Raw genomic sequence first — 16,899 nt, 5'->3', positions numbered from 1 at the left:
TGTAAATAAGGTGGGGGATAATCCTTTAAAGTCAAAAGTCAATATGACTAAATATTAGAATATTGAGAACAATTTTCTGGTAACCTCAAACCCCATAAATTAAATTCAAAAGTTGTTCCTGTAAAGGAGTGCCCAAAGTGTTTTGAGCAATGGCAGTGGCCTTGAAACATGCAAGTATCGAATGTACCATGGCTTGTTGAGAAGGCCCAGGACCCACTAACCTGTGCTGGGCAGGTCCTAGAAGGCAAATTCAGCTACAGTGTGGTCAGACATGTAGTCCAGCAGGCAGTCCACTATCTCTAAGGGATCAACGAGTGGCCATCCAGATGTCATTGGCATTCTTAATCCAAAAAAAAATGAGTATCTAAGGTGGTGAGGCAGCCAACATTGGAGCAGTCTGTCCACAGAGAAAGAACACAAGTCCCTGAATGGAAGATCAGGAAATGGGAAGATCCACCAGAGCTTTCCATTGGCCAAACCCAAACAGAAGCCAGAGGATAGGGAGCTGTTGATGCAACCCAAAGAGGCCAGCCTTGCAGGGAACAGAGTAGGGAAGGGAAGGTGCAGAGTGAATCTGGAGAGAGAAATGGAAGTTGTCCAACCCCCATGTCTTCATCAAAGCTGCACAGGGTTGAGGATACCGCCCTGAGTTCCAACCACAGAGACCTCACCCTGGTTGACATCTGGTACTCAGCTCACTCTGAAACCATTACCAATACAATCTGCCAAGCCATAGTTCACAACTTCAGGCACAAGGATATCAGAGAAAACAAAGTAATAGTTTGTTGAGGCAAGATAATTTTGTGTGAGGAGGCTTTTTCTGACCACGTGAGCTTGTTTAAACTGACAATGATTTTAGGAAGGTGAAATGTGTATTCCATATCCATCTTGGCTCCCGGTATCATTAAATTTAATTTCTGGATGATTCAAAGGAGATTAAACTTTAATGAATTCTAGTCTTTTATATTTCTGTCTTTTATGTTACTCGTATGTGTTTTGTTTAGAAAAGCTAATGATTTGAGTGGGGTTCTTGATGTCCTTTGGATTCCATAGTAGATGTTTCATGACTGATTTCACTCATGGAAGGGAAACCCATTTATACAGTAGGGAAGGTAGATAAGAATACCTGGGTATTCCTATTCTCTCATCTTTTTTTTTTCCTTGAATGAAAACCATTAATCTCCCAACCTATGCCGATTGCGTGTGTGTGTGTCTGTGTGTGTGTGTGTGTGTGTGTGTGTGTGTGTGTCTACATTACATATAGGACATAATCTTGTTTGGCAAGCTGTTTCTATGGAAATTATCAATAACAGTCTCATTGTCAGCGACGGCCCCTCCAATGGCTTGATGTCAGACGTCATGTTGACTGGAACAGTGTGTGTGCAGGTGGATTAGGACAGGCTGCCTGGAGAATCCCATGGACAGAGGAGCCTGACAGGCTACAGTCCATAGGGTCACAAAGAATCGGATACGACTGAGCAGCTGAGCACTCTTGCGTGCATGCAGTCCCAAGATATAGGACTTCCCTTCCAACTCCAGCAGGGGAAGACCAGCAGCGTTCATTAAGTCCATGAGAAGCAGTTGTACGCTTATACTTTAAATACATGCGAAAGTGTAAAAACTTATATAAATGAAATCGTTTTGTTCATTCTAGCTTTTTCAGAGGAAAGAATGGCCAGTGCAGACTTTCTTCTTCTTCTCCCACTCTCTTCCCCTCCACCTTCGTGTGTCTTCCCTACAACTGCGTCACTGCCCCACCCCTCCCCCCACACACACAGGCTCTCCAGATTAACAAGCCTGTGTCATTCCTTTTGCTACTGTTTACATTTCGTCTTCAGTCTGACTACTGAACTACTAAAACTGCTTCTGAATGTGTTAAAAGGGACAGTCTATTGGAAAGCCTTCTTAACAACTACATAAGGACAGATCAACCTAAGTAATTTATAGCCTCCCCTTCTTTTCATCCCAAACCAACATGAGCCTCAGCTAATGTTATGAGCTGCCTGGGTTCAACTGCTGAATCATGAAATGCTTTATTTCTAAATGGTGTGCTGCAGTGGATTCCCTCCTTTTATTCACTTTTTCCAACTCAGCTGTAGAACATTCTAGAACCAGGAGCCGGAAAGCCACCAGTGCTTCACTACAACCTGGATTCCCTGACTCCTGCAGCCAAGATGCCACAGCACCTCCTTTTCATGTTACACGGTCGTGCCTGCAGAGGGATCTGCCTTGCCTGTGTCATCCAGGTCACCCAGCCTTTTTGTAGAAGGGGAGGGATTTTCTTCAACCAGCTGTAACTCCTCCCTTCTACTCTCCCAGCCTCTGGAGGCACATGGCTCATAATCAAGGACTCTGGCTAGATAATAGCAGTCATCGCTTAAGCCTTAGTTCCTAGGACTTTATGAGCTGTGAAATTCCAGAACCTGTAAGAACAGCAGCACTTACATGATTCACAAAGGTGATGCAGTGGTGGTTGTTTTAACTCTAGCTTCCTTCTGTAGCTTGGACCTGTTTCTGCTTTGCATTCATCACCAGGTATTACAATTACTGAAGCTTGTCTGCCCTTGAAGGCTGGGACCATGGTTTAGAAACTTGCATCCCCCCACCTTGCACAGTGCCTACTACTGGATCAACACCCTCAAATGCAGGCAAATGTTGAATCACTGGAGTTCTTTGGGCACTTAAAGCATCAAAAGAAGGTAGAGAAGGTTGCAGGGATGGATGAGGGCAGCAGAGATTCAAGATGGAAAGAAGAAATGAGTTCTCAAAAGGCTGAGCATGGCAATGTCCAAAAGGCCCCTGATATTGAAAAGTGGGAAGATAATTATTTTCTTTTTAATCACTAACAATTTATTGACTACCTACTATGTTTCCTCTGTACTTGGCACTGGGGAATCAAACATAAATGACCTGCACACTTTTCTCAAGGATTTCATATTTATAAAAAATTGCTACTCAGAACAACAGTTGTTATGATATTTTATTTAGATAGAGTTCAGTGAGGATGATGGGAAGGGTTAATCAGATTTTATTATTCCCCTGCTTAAACCTTCCCCAGTACCATGCCCATGGACTGTAGCCCACCAGGCTCCTCTGTCCATGGAATTCTCCAGGCAAGAATGCTAGAGTGGGTAGCAGTTCCCTTCTCCACGGCATCTTCCTGACACAAGGATCGAACCTAGGTCAAACCCTGCATTGCAGGCAGATTCTTTACCATCTGAGCCACCAGAGAAGCCCAGTAGCGTGCCAGCGCACTTGAAATAGTTTTGCCGTGATGTACCGGGCCCTGCCCTGCTGGCCCTTCCCATCTCTCCACCCTCGTCTCCTAGCACATCATCTCTTACTCAGTTCACAAACATTAGTTCTGTCTTTGAACACAGCAAGTCCTTTCTCACCTCAAGGCCCTGCCCTCGGATCTTTACTTGGCTCTTTCTTTATCATTCAGGCCTCAGCTCCAAAATCACTTCCTCTGGCCTCTATATAACCCTCTCCTCAGTCAGTTTCTCTGCCATTACCCTGTTTCATTTTCTTCATAAGACTTTTTGTTCTCCGATGTTATCCGATTTATTTATTAACATAATCATTGTCTCTTCCCCCTCTCCTTCCCCTTCACCCCCATGCATTAGAATGGGGTCTTCGCAAAAACAGAGGCCTTTCTAGCTCGGCCACTACTCTGCCTTTATGCCCAGAATATTGCCTGGAGGCTGACATGTAATAGACACTCATTAGGTAGGAAGTGACTTCCCCCTTGCTTTGGGGAAGATAAGACAGATTCACCAGCAAAAAATTATAAATGAAAAAATATGTTAGGATAGGGAAGGCAGCTAGGGTCAGTGTCAGGACTCTGGGTATTAGACTGCAGGATACAGATGAAGCATGAAGATGAGGCTGGAGGAGAGATGTGGCTTCATTTGTTTGATGAAGCATCAGGAGTAGGACTCCAGCACCCAGAGCCTAGAGCCCGAGAGTATGGATCAGACACCAGTCCTGCCAGGTGGAACACTGGGCAATCACCTAATACCACTTGTCTCCATTCCCTCATTTTTAAAAGAGCTGACAATAATCTCTGTAAAGACAATAGGAGAGTACGTTCTTCATAGGCTAGTGGGAGGATTAAATAAGTCATTGTGTGGAAAATGCCTAGTAATGTGTGGTAGATAGCTAAGCATTTTCACCACGTACTACACAGAGGAGGGTCACTGAAGAGTTTAAGAAACAGGGTTATGGGATTCAGGTCTGTATTTAGAAAGATGAGCAGGTTAGCAGTGGTACAGATGGATCGGAGGAGACTGAGAAATTAGTTAAGGAAATAATTTTGTAGGCGAGAGAGACCAAGACAATGTAGCGGCACCGAGGATGATGCGAGAGTTGTTAAGACAATGGACTTGGTCATCAGTTTGGGGAAGGAGGTGAGGGAAAGAGACAAGTCAATAATAATTCCTGGATTGGGAACTTGGTGGTGCCTTTCACCTGTACAGGAAATACAGGGGTGGGGATGGGGTGCCAGGTTTGGGAGCTGGGATGGGGAAGGAGGTTGAGGAGGCATGTTTTGTTCAGCTGTGGCAGGTAGAGGTTGGGTGCCATGGGAACTCCAGGTGGAGCTACCCAGCCAGAAGGTCCCCCCACACCTTCCTGGACTGCAATATGCTAAAGTGCTTATTAGCTCTGTACTTATTGATACTTAATGCTAGTGCTTAATATTTAATGTTTATCTTTGCCTTTTAAACAAATAGCATGAGAAATATCTTTGTCCATATCTGCATTTTTGAGATTTCTAAAAGTAGAATTACTGGGGCAAAGGTATATTACCTTTTGAAGATTTTAATTCATCTTGCCAAATTTCTTTTCAAAAAAGTGGTACCAATAATATAATCCTACAATAACCTGGGATTCTTAACAAAAAGAAAAAGAAAACAGCTTGAGTGAGGTTTTTTAAATAAGCATATTTGCCAAGGTATAGGGTCAGTCCTCTTGTGTGCTACCGATGGACCTGACCACCAGTGTCAGCTCCATCTTTAAAAGTTGGTAGTTGCCTTTGTCCTAGGGAATCCCTCAAATTGATGCCTGTTATTAATTAACATGCTGCCAGCACTATAACCCAAACTATATTCTTGAAACCAGGATGGTTCACTCTGTGTGTGAACATTCCCCTGAAGCTGGGGAAGGGGTATAAGGACCATACACCCAGTGAAAGGAAAGCTTCAGTGTATCAAAACTACCTTAGTTTAACATATTTCCCCCAAATAACTGTGTTTTGGTCACTTTCTTTACATGACTCAGTGTATGGACATGCACAGAAATCGCATTGTCTGTGGATCAGTCAGTGCTCTATAAGACAGCACTATTTCCTGGTCAGACATGATTTTAACCCAGAATAAACTAAAATCTCTTTTTGATACATATATCAATAGATTTTCATCAGGCTAGAAAAGAAAGTGCCATTTTCACTGAAAGTGGGGTTTTGGTCAGTTCTGCAAATGGTTATTATGAATTGCTGGCCTGCTCATGTGTTTTGGATGGTGGTCATTGCATCTCTAACTACACACAGCTGACACACTGCAGGGTAACAGTACCCAGGGAAGTATCTGGCATGTTTCGTATCCCTCCATTATGAACGCTTGCTTTGTTCTCAGCAGACTTAGATTTCAACGTGAGTGTGGTTTTTATCTGTTGTCTTTTCCAGAGAGTCCTTACGAGGGAAACTTGGATAGACTGTTCTTGTCCATGCCTTGAATGGAATTGAATATTTGTCTTGTATATTTCATGCACCACTGGAGGCATGAAACCTGGGCGCTGTCAGCACCAATATTTGCCTCTTCTGTTACGTGCATTAAACCATCCATCTGGTCTGAACAGAAATACGTACTTAGAAAACTTTCCTATACCTTGTCCACAGTCACCATTCTCAGGGGTTAAATAAGAGGAAGCCACAATTTTTCAAAGAAGAATGGGTCTAATTTGTGTGAAGTGGGATTCTTGTCAAGGAGGAGAGCAGTAAGGATTGATCATCTCTGCTCAACCATAATTGTTTTCTAGTGAGTGTTAGTCAGGGGTGGATCCATCAAAGAAGGGGGTAAAGATGGTAACTACTGCTTTAAGATGAACTTGGCAGCTCCAAAATGGCCTCCTTTACTACTGGGGCTATCATAGTGCCTGAAGGAAATTGCGATTGTTATGGTGGGAGTTGAGTAGAATATAATGCATCCTAATATTAGAGAGTCCATTAGATGTCTCTGGTCCTCCTGGAGCTTTCTGCTCTTACATTAAAGAGTTCATTTCCCAATTTTGTCCTTCTGTAAAATGAGCCCCCCAAAAGGACACTAAAGAAAGTTTACACACATTGAACCCATTTACCACAACTGCATTAAAATCATGGGGATCCTGCCTGTTTTTGTTGCTCTTTACATCCCCTGCAATTATTTCCATACACTGTATGCAGATTATGCTATAAAGCTATTTTGGATAAAAAGAAACGAAAATACTAAATTTGCCAAATACCAAATTTGAGAGTGGTTGAAACCAAAGCCACCTCTGCAGTCACAAGTCCCTCTGGAAACAGGGAAAGAGACATACCCGTATTTTAAAGAAGTTAGCATGTTATAAAGTATCAGCTATAATGCTAACTTATAGAATCGAAGAGTTTTAGATCCAGGGTGTATGAGGGAGCGACTATTAGAAATTAGAATATTAGTGTTTTAAGTGCAGTCGTCAGAACTCTGGCCTCTAGGGAGAAGGTGTTTCCCAGTCAGACAAGTTGGGTAACCCCTGCACCCTGCATCTTCCTCTCCTTGCATATTCACAAGGAAAGTCAACTTAAGTCAGCATCTCCCAAACTACTTGAGCAGGGAGCCTTTTTACTCTGCGTAGTAGCTGTTAACATCCTGCCTCAGGAAATGAGTCCAGTCTCATGGTGGAGGTTCAGAAAATTAAACCACTTAACGGTAGTTGACAGAGCCCGTAATGCCAGGATGAGAACCCATTGATGGCTGAAGCCTCCCTCAGAATGGCTGCATATTTGTACTGACAGCAATGGATTCAAAACATCCCAAGGCTTTTTTCCTCCTTGAAATACTCCTTCTCCCTGGCCCCCGCAGCATGCAGGATCCTACATCCCCCACGAGGGATTGAACCCTTTCCCCCTGCAGTGAAAGCACGGAGTCCTAACCACGGGATCACCAGGAAAGTCCTTTTTTCCCTTGAAATTTATTTTTAAAAATAGTTTCTAAAGTATCAAGGATCCTAGTTTAATTTAGAGAGATTTATCCCTTAGCAGATGGAAAATGTGTCAATTGGCTCATTCAATTTGGTAGTACTCTCTATTCATATGCATCAGAAACAGAACCTGAATAGTAAGCGCGGTGGGGAACTTAAAGGCTCAGAAGGCTGTCGGTCTGAGGGGTGGGGAAGAGAGAAAGCCAGTAAGCAATGAAACAAGGAGACATGTAATTACAAATTACAACACGTGCTACGAAGATGATGAACTATGTGCTGTCAGCTTGAGCCTAAATTTGCAATCACTTTTTAATTGACCGCGATTCAGACGAGATCAATAACAGCTGTTTTTATGATTATCTTGGTACTCGGCTTCTGCCTACAGTCTGAACCAGGTAATAGCCCCTCCCCCTTCTTGTTTTTCCAGCCGGGTGGAGCAAAATGAGAGCGCAGTGAGCCGGCCCAGCCTCTCTCCCAGCCGTCCCCGACGCCCACCATGAACCACTTGGAGGGGGCCGCGGAGGTGGAGGTGACGGACGAGGCGGCAGGCGGGGAGGTGAACGAGTCGGTGGAGGCCGACCTGGAGCACCCCGACGTGGAGGAGGAGCAGCAGCAGCAGCACTATGCGGGTCGCCCCCGGCGCCGGCGCGCCGTCGAAGACCCTCGCGCCCAGCCTGGGCAGCAGCAGCAGCAGCAGGAAGAAGAGGAGCGTGGGGAGTGCCTGGCGCGCTCGGCCAGCACGGAGAGCGGCTTCCACAACCACACGGACACGGCCGAGGGCGACGTGATCGCCGCGGCCCGCGACGGCTACGACGCCGAGCGCGCGCAGGACCCCGACGACGAGAGCGCTTACGCTGTGCAGTACCGGCCGGAGGCCGAGGAGTACACTGAACAGGCGGAGGCCGAGCACGCCGAGGCCACGCACCGCCGCGCGCTGCCCAACCACCTGCACTTCCACTCGCTGGAGCACGAGGAGGCCATGAACGCGGCCTACTCGGGCTACGTCTACACGCACCGGCTTTTCCACCGCGGCGAGGACGAACCCTACGCCGAGCCCTACGCCGACTACGGGGGCCTCCAGGAGCACGTGTACGAGGAGATTGGGGACGCGCCCGAGCTGGACGCGCGCGACGGTCTGCGGCTGTACGAGCAGGAGCGCGACGAGGCGGCCGCCTACCGCCAGGAGGCTCTGGGCGCGCGGCTGCACCACTATGACGAGCGCTCCGACGGCGAGTCCGACAGCCCGGAGAAGGAGGCCGAGTTCGCGCCCTACCCGCGCATGGACAGCTATGAGCAGGAGGAGGACATCGACCAGATCGTGGCCGAGGTCAAGCAGAGCATGAGTTCGCAAAGCCTCGACAAGGCGGCCGAGGACATGCCCGAGGCCGAGCAGGACCTGGAGCGCGCCCCCACCCCGGGCGGGGGCCGCCCCGACAGCCCCGGGCTGCAAGCGCCGGCGGGGCCGCAGCGGGCCCCCGGCGGCGAGGCGGTGCAGCGATACAGCAAGGAGAAGAGGGATGCTATCTCGCTGGCCATCAAGGACATCAAGGAGGCCATCGAGGAGGTGAAAACCAGGACCATCCGTTCGCCTTACACCCCCGACGAGCCCAAAGAGCCCATCTGGGTCATGCGCCAGGACATTAGTCCCACCAGGGATTGTGACGACCAGAGGCCGGTGGATGGCGATGTAAGTGTGTGCGGGTTCGGGCTCGCTCAGCTCTACGCGCGGCCAGGTGGGGAGACGGGCGCTGGGTGGCGTCATTTGTCATTAGAAATGACTTGACGGAAATGATCTCTGGGCATGCTCAGAAACAGCTTGCGCTTAAGAGCCGGTGAGCGAAAACCAGGTGGGAAGGAGTTAAGTGCTGAGAGGTTGCGATAAATCAGTGGTTCTCAAACTGTTACTGGAGCACTTGTTCAGAAATTGATTTCCAGACGCACCTCTTTCCATCCCCTAGTTTCACACTTAGATTTGGGGCAGGGCCTGCGAATATTTATTTCTAACGTTAAATAAAAAACAAGTCTGGATTGAGGAAGGAGAGACTTCATTGAGAAGGTACTGTTGTAACAAGTACTCTTGCAGTAGCAGAACTGTGAGATCTGCAAGGGTTGCTGCTGCTGCTAAGACGCTTCAGTAGTGTCCGACTCTGTGCGACCCCATAGACGGCCCCCTACCAGGCTCCCCCGTCCCTGGGATTCTCCAGGCAAGAACACTGGAGTGGGTTGCCATTTCCTTCTCCAATGCATGAAAGTGAAAAGTGAAAGTGAAGTCGCTCAGTCGTGTCCGACTCTTCGCGACCTCATGGGCTGCAGCCTAGGGTTAGGCAAAAGAGGATTCTAAGCAAGGCCTGAAAGGAAAAGATGTGAGGAAGTGGGATGAAGCATGGCTTGAACGTACTGCCCTTGATCGTGTTTTAATCTGAGAACAGCATTTTCCCAGGAGGGTTTGGTGAGGAGGGGCGGTAAACTGGCAAAAGTTCAGGTACCTGGAAGAAGGCGAGAAGCTTAATCAAAGGTTGGTTAATAAGCATTCTGTTTTGACTAATCAGTTCAGCTAATCATTTCTAAGGCAAAGAATGGGAATTTGAGGGGTCTGTGTCTGGCCTTGTCATAGGTAAACAAAGGGGCACCTGTGAGTTACTCAAGTCTTACCGGAAAGAGGTTCATTGCATAAGGCATATTCACAAAGGAAATGGGAGGATGGGGGTCTTTAACCTTTGCTGTTTCCTGGGATCTCAGGGCTCACGTTAAGTTCAGCATTGTCACTTATAAGTTGCTAGGTGATGCTGATGGCTGCTGGTCCCAGGACCACAATTTGAGAACCACTGTCTTAAATCAACCCCTTAAAGGTTTAGGATGAATAGTGGCCTTTTTAGAGGAAATCAAGGAGATTCTTCTGGGCCCTTTCCAGCCAAAGGATGTCTACAGTTTGTTTGCTTTTTTCTCCCCCTTCTTTGTGACTTAGTTTTCATTTCTGGTGGTACCAGAAGGAGCTTCTCACGTCACGAAAGACATGCTTTTGAACTGAAATTACTTTCTTGTGAAGAGCTACGGAAAGCTGTTGCTGCCTCGTCGGCCTTTCACTTTCCATTTTTGAAATAACCAAGAAATTTGATAACTCGGCAAGCTTGGGTGTCACAGTCTACTCAGAAATAAATCAAGAAGGCTAACCTTTGCCCCCGCTACCTGACTCTGAAGATTCTCTTTCTTCTCTGACTCTCACTTTTCCATTCTCTTGAATAATTTTTAAGCACTTTCATTTAAAATGGGAGCTTGGAGTAAAAGAAGGGTCAAGAGGTTAAATTTGGTTTCATTTAATTCTGCATTTTATGACTGCACCTATCTATTTCTGAGTATATCTTTTGGAGTGAAAAACCATTATTGGAAGCTGTTTGTTCATTTTACTTTTAGGTAAAAGGCTGTGCAGGTCAGAGATGTCATTTGCCTCCTCTTTTAGTAACAGTCAGCATTGGCTGTTAGCTGATTAAATCACAGGCACCTTTAAATCTTGGGCTTCCCTGGTGGCTCAGATGGTAAAGAATGTGCCTACCATGCATGAGAGCCAGGTTCGATTCCCAGATCAGGAATATCCCCATTCTGGTGTTCTTGCCTGGAGAATTCCATGGCCATAGAAGTCCATGGGGTTGCAAAGAGGCGGACACGACTGAGCAAGTAACACTAAAGTGAAGTTTCAACAAAGGCTGTTAGCTGATTCAGTCACCTTTAAGGCAGGGTTGGAACAGGCTGGAAAAGGATCTGCATCCTCCATTGGGTCAGTTCAGCCTCCTCAGTGTTTCCCCTCTGTAGTCCACGCTTCACATTCAGTTTAAAACAGGTGTGCTCCTATGCAGGATTCTGAGTGACCTCTGGTCTCTGCGGGTGTCTCCTGGCTTGGAGGGATGGAGTGCAGCTAGCATTTTTGCAGATGTAGTAGAAATGGAGCAGGCTTTTAAAAGCAGGGAGCTGGCAGGAGAACAGGTTCTAAGTCCTTTTAGAAACTTGGAAAGTTGTTGGAAAAAAGCCACAGGAGCATTCGGTACAGATGCTGGCCTCTTCCTTCAGCTTTCTCACCTATACCAGCTCCGTGAAACGACCTGCTTCACCACCTGGTCCCTGCAACCTGATAATGAACCCACCACACACCCTCCACTAGGGCTGGGGGCTTGCTTTTATCCATTTGAACTACTAAAACAACCCTCTTACAAGTTGTTTCATTCAGAAGGTAGAATTGATTTTAGAATAGTTGGTGATGCTTCAGAATCCCATCTAGTCAGAAATTCAACTTAACACCAAGAAATTGGTGAATAGGGCTTTCTGAGTTATTAATAGTTAATACAAAGCAAACCCAAAACCCTGTGCCTTCAAGTAATCCACCAGTTGTCTTTAAACCGTCTGAATTTGTGGGTTCCATTTCATCTGTCATGCCATAGGAAAGCCCTTCATTTGCTACCTCTTTGATATTATTATGGGGGAAATACAAGTGTATACATTCTGTTAGTTTCCACCTCAGCATCAAAAAATATTTACTGAGTGCTCATTTCATGTATGCTGTTGTAGAAAATGGAAAAGCACTATTAAAAGCACTGCGGCCTGAAGTCTTTCTGGAAGGTACTTGTTAAAAATGGCATTACTACCTTCCCTTTCCAAACCAGAATACCTTAGGTGGGGTCCAGTGATCTGTTCTTTGGGTTTGTTTTCCTTGCTTTGTTTTGTTTTGTACATTTTCCCTATGATTCTTGAGTATGTTTAAAAAAAAAAAAAACCACTGTTTTAAAAGACAAGTATCATGTGGGTAGTTTTTCCATGTAAGCCCCTGTGGATTAGAGACCCAACTAAATCTCATATTAACATGGGTGTGGTTTCATGGAATGGTCTCTCCCACTCTGGTTATGGTCAACAGGCCTGGGGAAGGGGCGCTGGAATTCTTGTTACAGGAGCAGTGCATTCTCAAAATAGCATCATCAGAAACCACAGTGATGCAAATAGACAGAAATAAAAACCACCTGTACTACTACCTGCCAGAGATACCTGCTGATAGCTAAATTTGTTCTTCACACTACTTTTAATTCCCTCAGAACTTTAGCATTTTTCTCTTACTTGGAGGAAACTGACATCTGCTTGCTACTGAATCCTACAGAATGCGAAAATAGAACTGCTCATTAGCAAGGACTTACTGAATACAGACTAGATGCTCAGCAGTGAGTGGAAATAATTGTTTTCTGAAAAAAAGTACTTTATAAATGCTTTGCTTCTAGTAGGGGCTCTTTTCCAGGTATATGTTTGAGAACTGCCTTCCAGTCCCCTTCTTGAAAATGTTGTTAATGAACGACTAGTTCTGAAAGTCCCACAGTCTACCCATCTCTCTCTCTAAAAAAAAAAAAAAAAAAATTTAATTAGAGTATAATTGCTTTACAATGTTGTGTTAGTTCCCACTTTACAACAAAGTGAATCAGCTATACATATGGCTATATCCCTTCCTCTTAAGCCTCCCTCCCACCCCCACCCCCTTCCTACCCTTCTAGGTCATCACAGAGCACCGAGCTGAGCCCCTCTCTCTTTAGGCAGCAGATTCACTCTGAGTAAAGGACAGAGTCGTGGTAGAATCAGAGACATGAGTAGGGGCAAGCACACATCATAAATGGGAGCGTTTGGGCTACTTGGAATGGTGTGTTGTGTGGCTTGAATTGGTATTTATCTCTCCTTGCTCTTCAAGCTATGCTAAAGTGACAGTAAAAATAGTAAAAATATGTAAACCCATAAGTGCCAGGAGACAGGAAATGGCAGCAGGTGAGAACAAAATTTTGGAACACCAAAGTGGTGGCTGGCTGTGGTAGACATTTGTGCCCCCAACCCCGTATTGCCAGTTGCTCTCTGCGTTCTAGCCCAGGGAGGACTGCCCTGCCCCCCTGATCCCCTCAGGGTGAGACGCGGCAGGGACGTGGGAGGCTGCAGCCTGAAGCTGCTTCTAGGCGGGAGCAGCCCAGAGCGCCGTCTTCAGCTGAAGCCTCCGGTGAAAGTGCTGGTGTCACGGGATGCCAGAGCCTCTGTCCACCTGGGTCCTGAGCGACTGATGAGCAGGGCTCCCTGCTGCCCCTGCAGGCATGTAGTGTGAGAGAGGACTCGATGTTTGTTGCTTTAAGCCTTGGGGATTTGGGGTGGTTCATTGCCACAGCATAGCCTCATAGCCTGATGCTGCTAAGGCACTTCAGTCACGTGTGACTCTGTGCGACCCCATAGACGGCAGCCCACCAGGCTCCTTCGTCCATGGGATTTTCCAGGCAAGAGTACTGGAGTGGGTTGCCATTGCCTTCTCCGCATAGCCTGATGGGTTCTCACTAATACACTGATAAGTCTTCTGTGTTCCCTACTCTGCCTAGTGTCTGTGAGGATTTGTTTTGTAGGCCCCTTAAAAGGCAAAGGAATGAAACACTGGATATCTCAGATGGCAGGAGTATGGCTGAAAAAGAAGAGAGGATTGTTTGGAGTTGTTTCATAGGAGAGATTAAACTCCAGATCCCTTCTCCAGCCCATGCCTCCCTCGCCTCCACAGAAGGTGGGAGGCTTACTGGAAAGAAATCGTGGACCAGAGAAGTGCTGGAACTGGGGACACTAGCCGTGGCTGAAAGTGGGTGTTAGGGGTGCCTTATGGAACACAGGGCCCACTAACCATTGGGCCTGAGAAGGTCTTGCAGTCTTAGCCATCAGGCTTAGAACTTACCCCTCCCACCCCCCAGCCAGAGATTAGAATATTCCTCTCTGAGGAAACAAAAAGGCCCAAGAATAGACCCCTTCAGTTACTAATGTTTGGGGGCTTCCCAGCAAAACTGGGTCCCCACCTGATCACCCCACAGTGAAGTTTACTGCCGCTTATGGATCTTCCAGTAGGCTTTTGGGGGACCCTCTGTTAAATATGAGTGGATATCCAAGGGGACATTTAAAGAACATCTCTAACATGAAACACACACAAAAAGCAAATGGAAAGGAACTTGGAGAAATAAAGGCAGTGCTTAGAGCTGGGAAAAACTATAAAACATTCACTAACATTGTCAGAAAGAGAAGATCAGTTCAGTTCAGTTCAGTCGCTCAGTCATGTCCACCTCTCTGCGACCCCATGGACTGCAGCATGCCAGGCCTCCCTGTCCATCACCAACTCCTGGAGTTGACGCAAACTCATGTCCATTGAGTTGATGATGCCATCCAACCATCTCATCCTCTTTCACCCCTTCTCCTCCTGCCTTCAATCTTTTCCAGATCAGGGTCTTTTCCAGTGAGTCAGTTCTTCACATCAGGTGGCCAAAGTATTGGGTTTTTAGCTTCAACATCAGTCCTTCCAATGAACATTCAGGACTGATTTCCTTTAGGATGGACTGGTAGGATCTCCTTGCAGTCCAAGGGATTCTCAAGAGTCTTCTCCAACACCACAGTTCAAAAGCATCAATTCTTCAGTGCTCAGCTTCTTTATAGTCCAACTCTCACATCCATACATGACTACTGGAAAAACCATAGCCTTGACTAGATGGACCTTTGTTGGCAAAGTAATATCTCTGTTTTTTAATATGCTGTCTAGGTTGGTCATAACTTTTCTTCCAAGGAGTAAGCGTCTTTTAATTTCATGGCTGCAGTGACCATCTGCAGTGATTTTGGAGCCCCCCAAAATAGTCTGACACTGTTTCCACTGTTTCCCCATCTATTTGCCATGAAGTGATGGGACCGGATAAGAAGATGGGGAAACATAAATTAAAATAGGATGCCATTTTAAAAGAGAACATTCCAAACAAAATTTAATTTTTTAAATGGCAGGAATTTTTAAAATCCTTCAGTGGGATGATTAGAAGACAAAGTAGAAAAAAATCTTCAAAGAAGTAGAATAGTTAAGTCACTAGATGGAAAGAATTAGGAATATAGATAAAATGGAGAAATTATGAAAAGCTATTTCCTCAAGGCAAAGGACCTTTGGAAAATTCTACTAGGTGCCTAGAACAATAAAAGACCTATAGAAATTTCAAAACAGAGGGGAGAAGGAGGATATCCTCCAGGCTTTCAGAGAGGGAGAAACAGGTTACAAATTATTAGGAATCACAACAATGGTATACTCTTCAAAAGCAACACCAGAAACTGGGAGGCCAACATCCAGTCTCAATGTGAGATTGGCCAGTTAATTGGCCAACACCCAGTTAAGCGTGAAGGTGGAGTAAGACTTTTTCAGTTTTGCAGAACCCCAGAAAATTTACCTCCCTGGCACCTTTTCTCAGGAAGCTGTTCAAGAATTGCTCCCCCCAAAATGGGAGTGTAAATCAAACTCAAGAAAGAAGATGGGATTGGGAAACAGACTCCCACACAAGAAAGAGACCAGGCATTGCCTGTGATGATAGGGAAGGAGATGAGAGCTGTGTAGAAAGACAAGGCAGCAGCCAGGCCAGCCCAGGGTGGACTGGAGTCTGAAGGGCTGCACGTGGGAGGTTTCCAGAAAGCACGGAATGAGAGATTTCCTAATATTTTTAAAATATTTTAAATCTATATTTCATTAGGACTTTTTATCTTTGAAGGATATACTGCTTTAAAATGTTTTTTATTTTATATTGGAGTACAGTTGATTAACAGTGTTGTTTATTTTCAGGTGTATGGCAAAGTGGTTCAGTTATACATATACATGTATCTGTTCCTTCTGAAATTCTTTTCCCGTTTAGGTTATTCCAGAATATTGAACAGAGATCCCTTTGCTATACAGTAGATCCTTGTCAGTCCCAAACTCCCAATTTACCCTTTCCCTGAACCTTCCCCACACCCCACCTATCCTGGTAACCGTAAGTTAGTTCTTTAAGTCTATGAGTCTGGTTCTGTTTTGTAAATAAGCTCAAATAACCATTTGTATCATTTTTTTAAGATTCGGCATATAAGTGATATCAAATGATACTTGTCTTTCTCTGACTTCACCTAGTGTGATAACCTCCAGGTCCATCCATGTTCCTTCATGGCATTATTTCATTCTTTTTCATGGTTGAGTAATATTCCTGTGTGTGTGTGTGTGTGTGTGTGTACACACATACACCACATCTGCTTTATCCGTCCATCTGTCCATGGACATTTAGGTTGCTTCCATGTCCTGGCTATTGTAAACAGTGCTGCAATGAAAAATGGGGTGCATATCCGTTCAAACCATGGTTCTCTCCGGATATATGCCTAGGAATGGAATTGCTGAGTCATATGACAGTTCTGTTTTTAGTTTTTTAAAGAATCTCCATACTGTTCTCCATTAGAGGCTGTGCCAGTTTATACTCCCATCTGTAGGAGGGTTCCTTTTTCTCCACACCCTCTCTAGCATTTGTTATTTATAGACTTTTTGATGATGGACATTCTGACCAATCTGAGGTGACACCTCATTGCAGTTTTGATTTGCATTTCTCTAATAATTAGCAGTGTTGAGCATCTTTTTATATGCCTCGTGGCCATCTGTGTGTCTTCTTTGGAAAAATGTGTATTTAGATTTTCTGCTCATTTTTTGATTGGGTTGTTTGGCCTTTTGATATTAACCTTCATGAGCTCTTTGTAAATTTTGGAGATGAATCCCTGGTCAGTTAACATCCTTTACAAATATTTTCTTCCATTCTGTGGGTTGTCTTTTCATTTTGTTTATTATTTCTTTTGCTGTGCAAAATCTTTTGAGCTTAATTAGGTCTCATTTGTTTA

The 16,899-nt window shown here is 45.4% G+C and overlaps 1 protein-coding gene across 2 annotated transcripts in view; it reads left to right on the top strand.

The window, feature by feature from the left end:
• APBA1 (amyloid beta precursor protein binding family A member 1) overlaps positions 1 to 16,899 on the top strand; it is a 233,250-nt gene that overhangs the window by 139,089 nt on the left and 77,262 nt on the right. For both annotated transcript variants that reach the window (XM_018052054.1, XM_018052056.1), the window contains exon 2: positions 7,640 to 8,899. In XM_018052054.1, coding sequence (XP_017907543.1) covers positions 7,709 to 8,899 — 1,191 coding nt within the window. In that variant the 5' untranslated portion in view covers positions 7,640 to 7,708. The remainder of the gene's footprint in view (positions 1 to 7,639; positions 8,900 to 16,899) is intronic.

Source organism: Capra hircus, chromosome 8, assembly GCF_001704415.2.
Source record: "Capra hircus breed San Clemente chromosome 8, ASM170441v1, whole genome shotgun sequence".
NCBI lineage: Eukaryota > Metazoa > Chordata > Mammalia > Artiodactyla > Bovidae > Capra > Capra hircus.
Note: the sequence above shows the minus strand (reverse complement) of the source record. Positions and strands in the feature narration are given on the sequence as shown.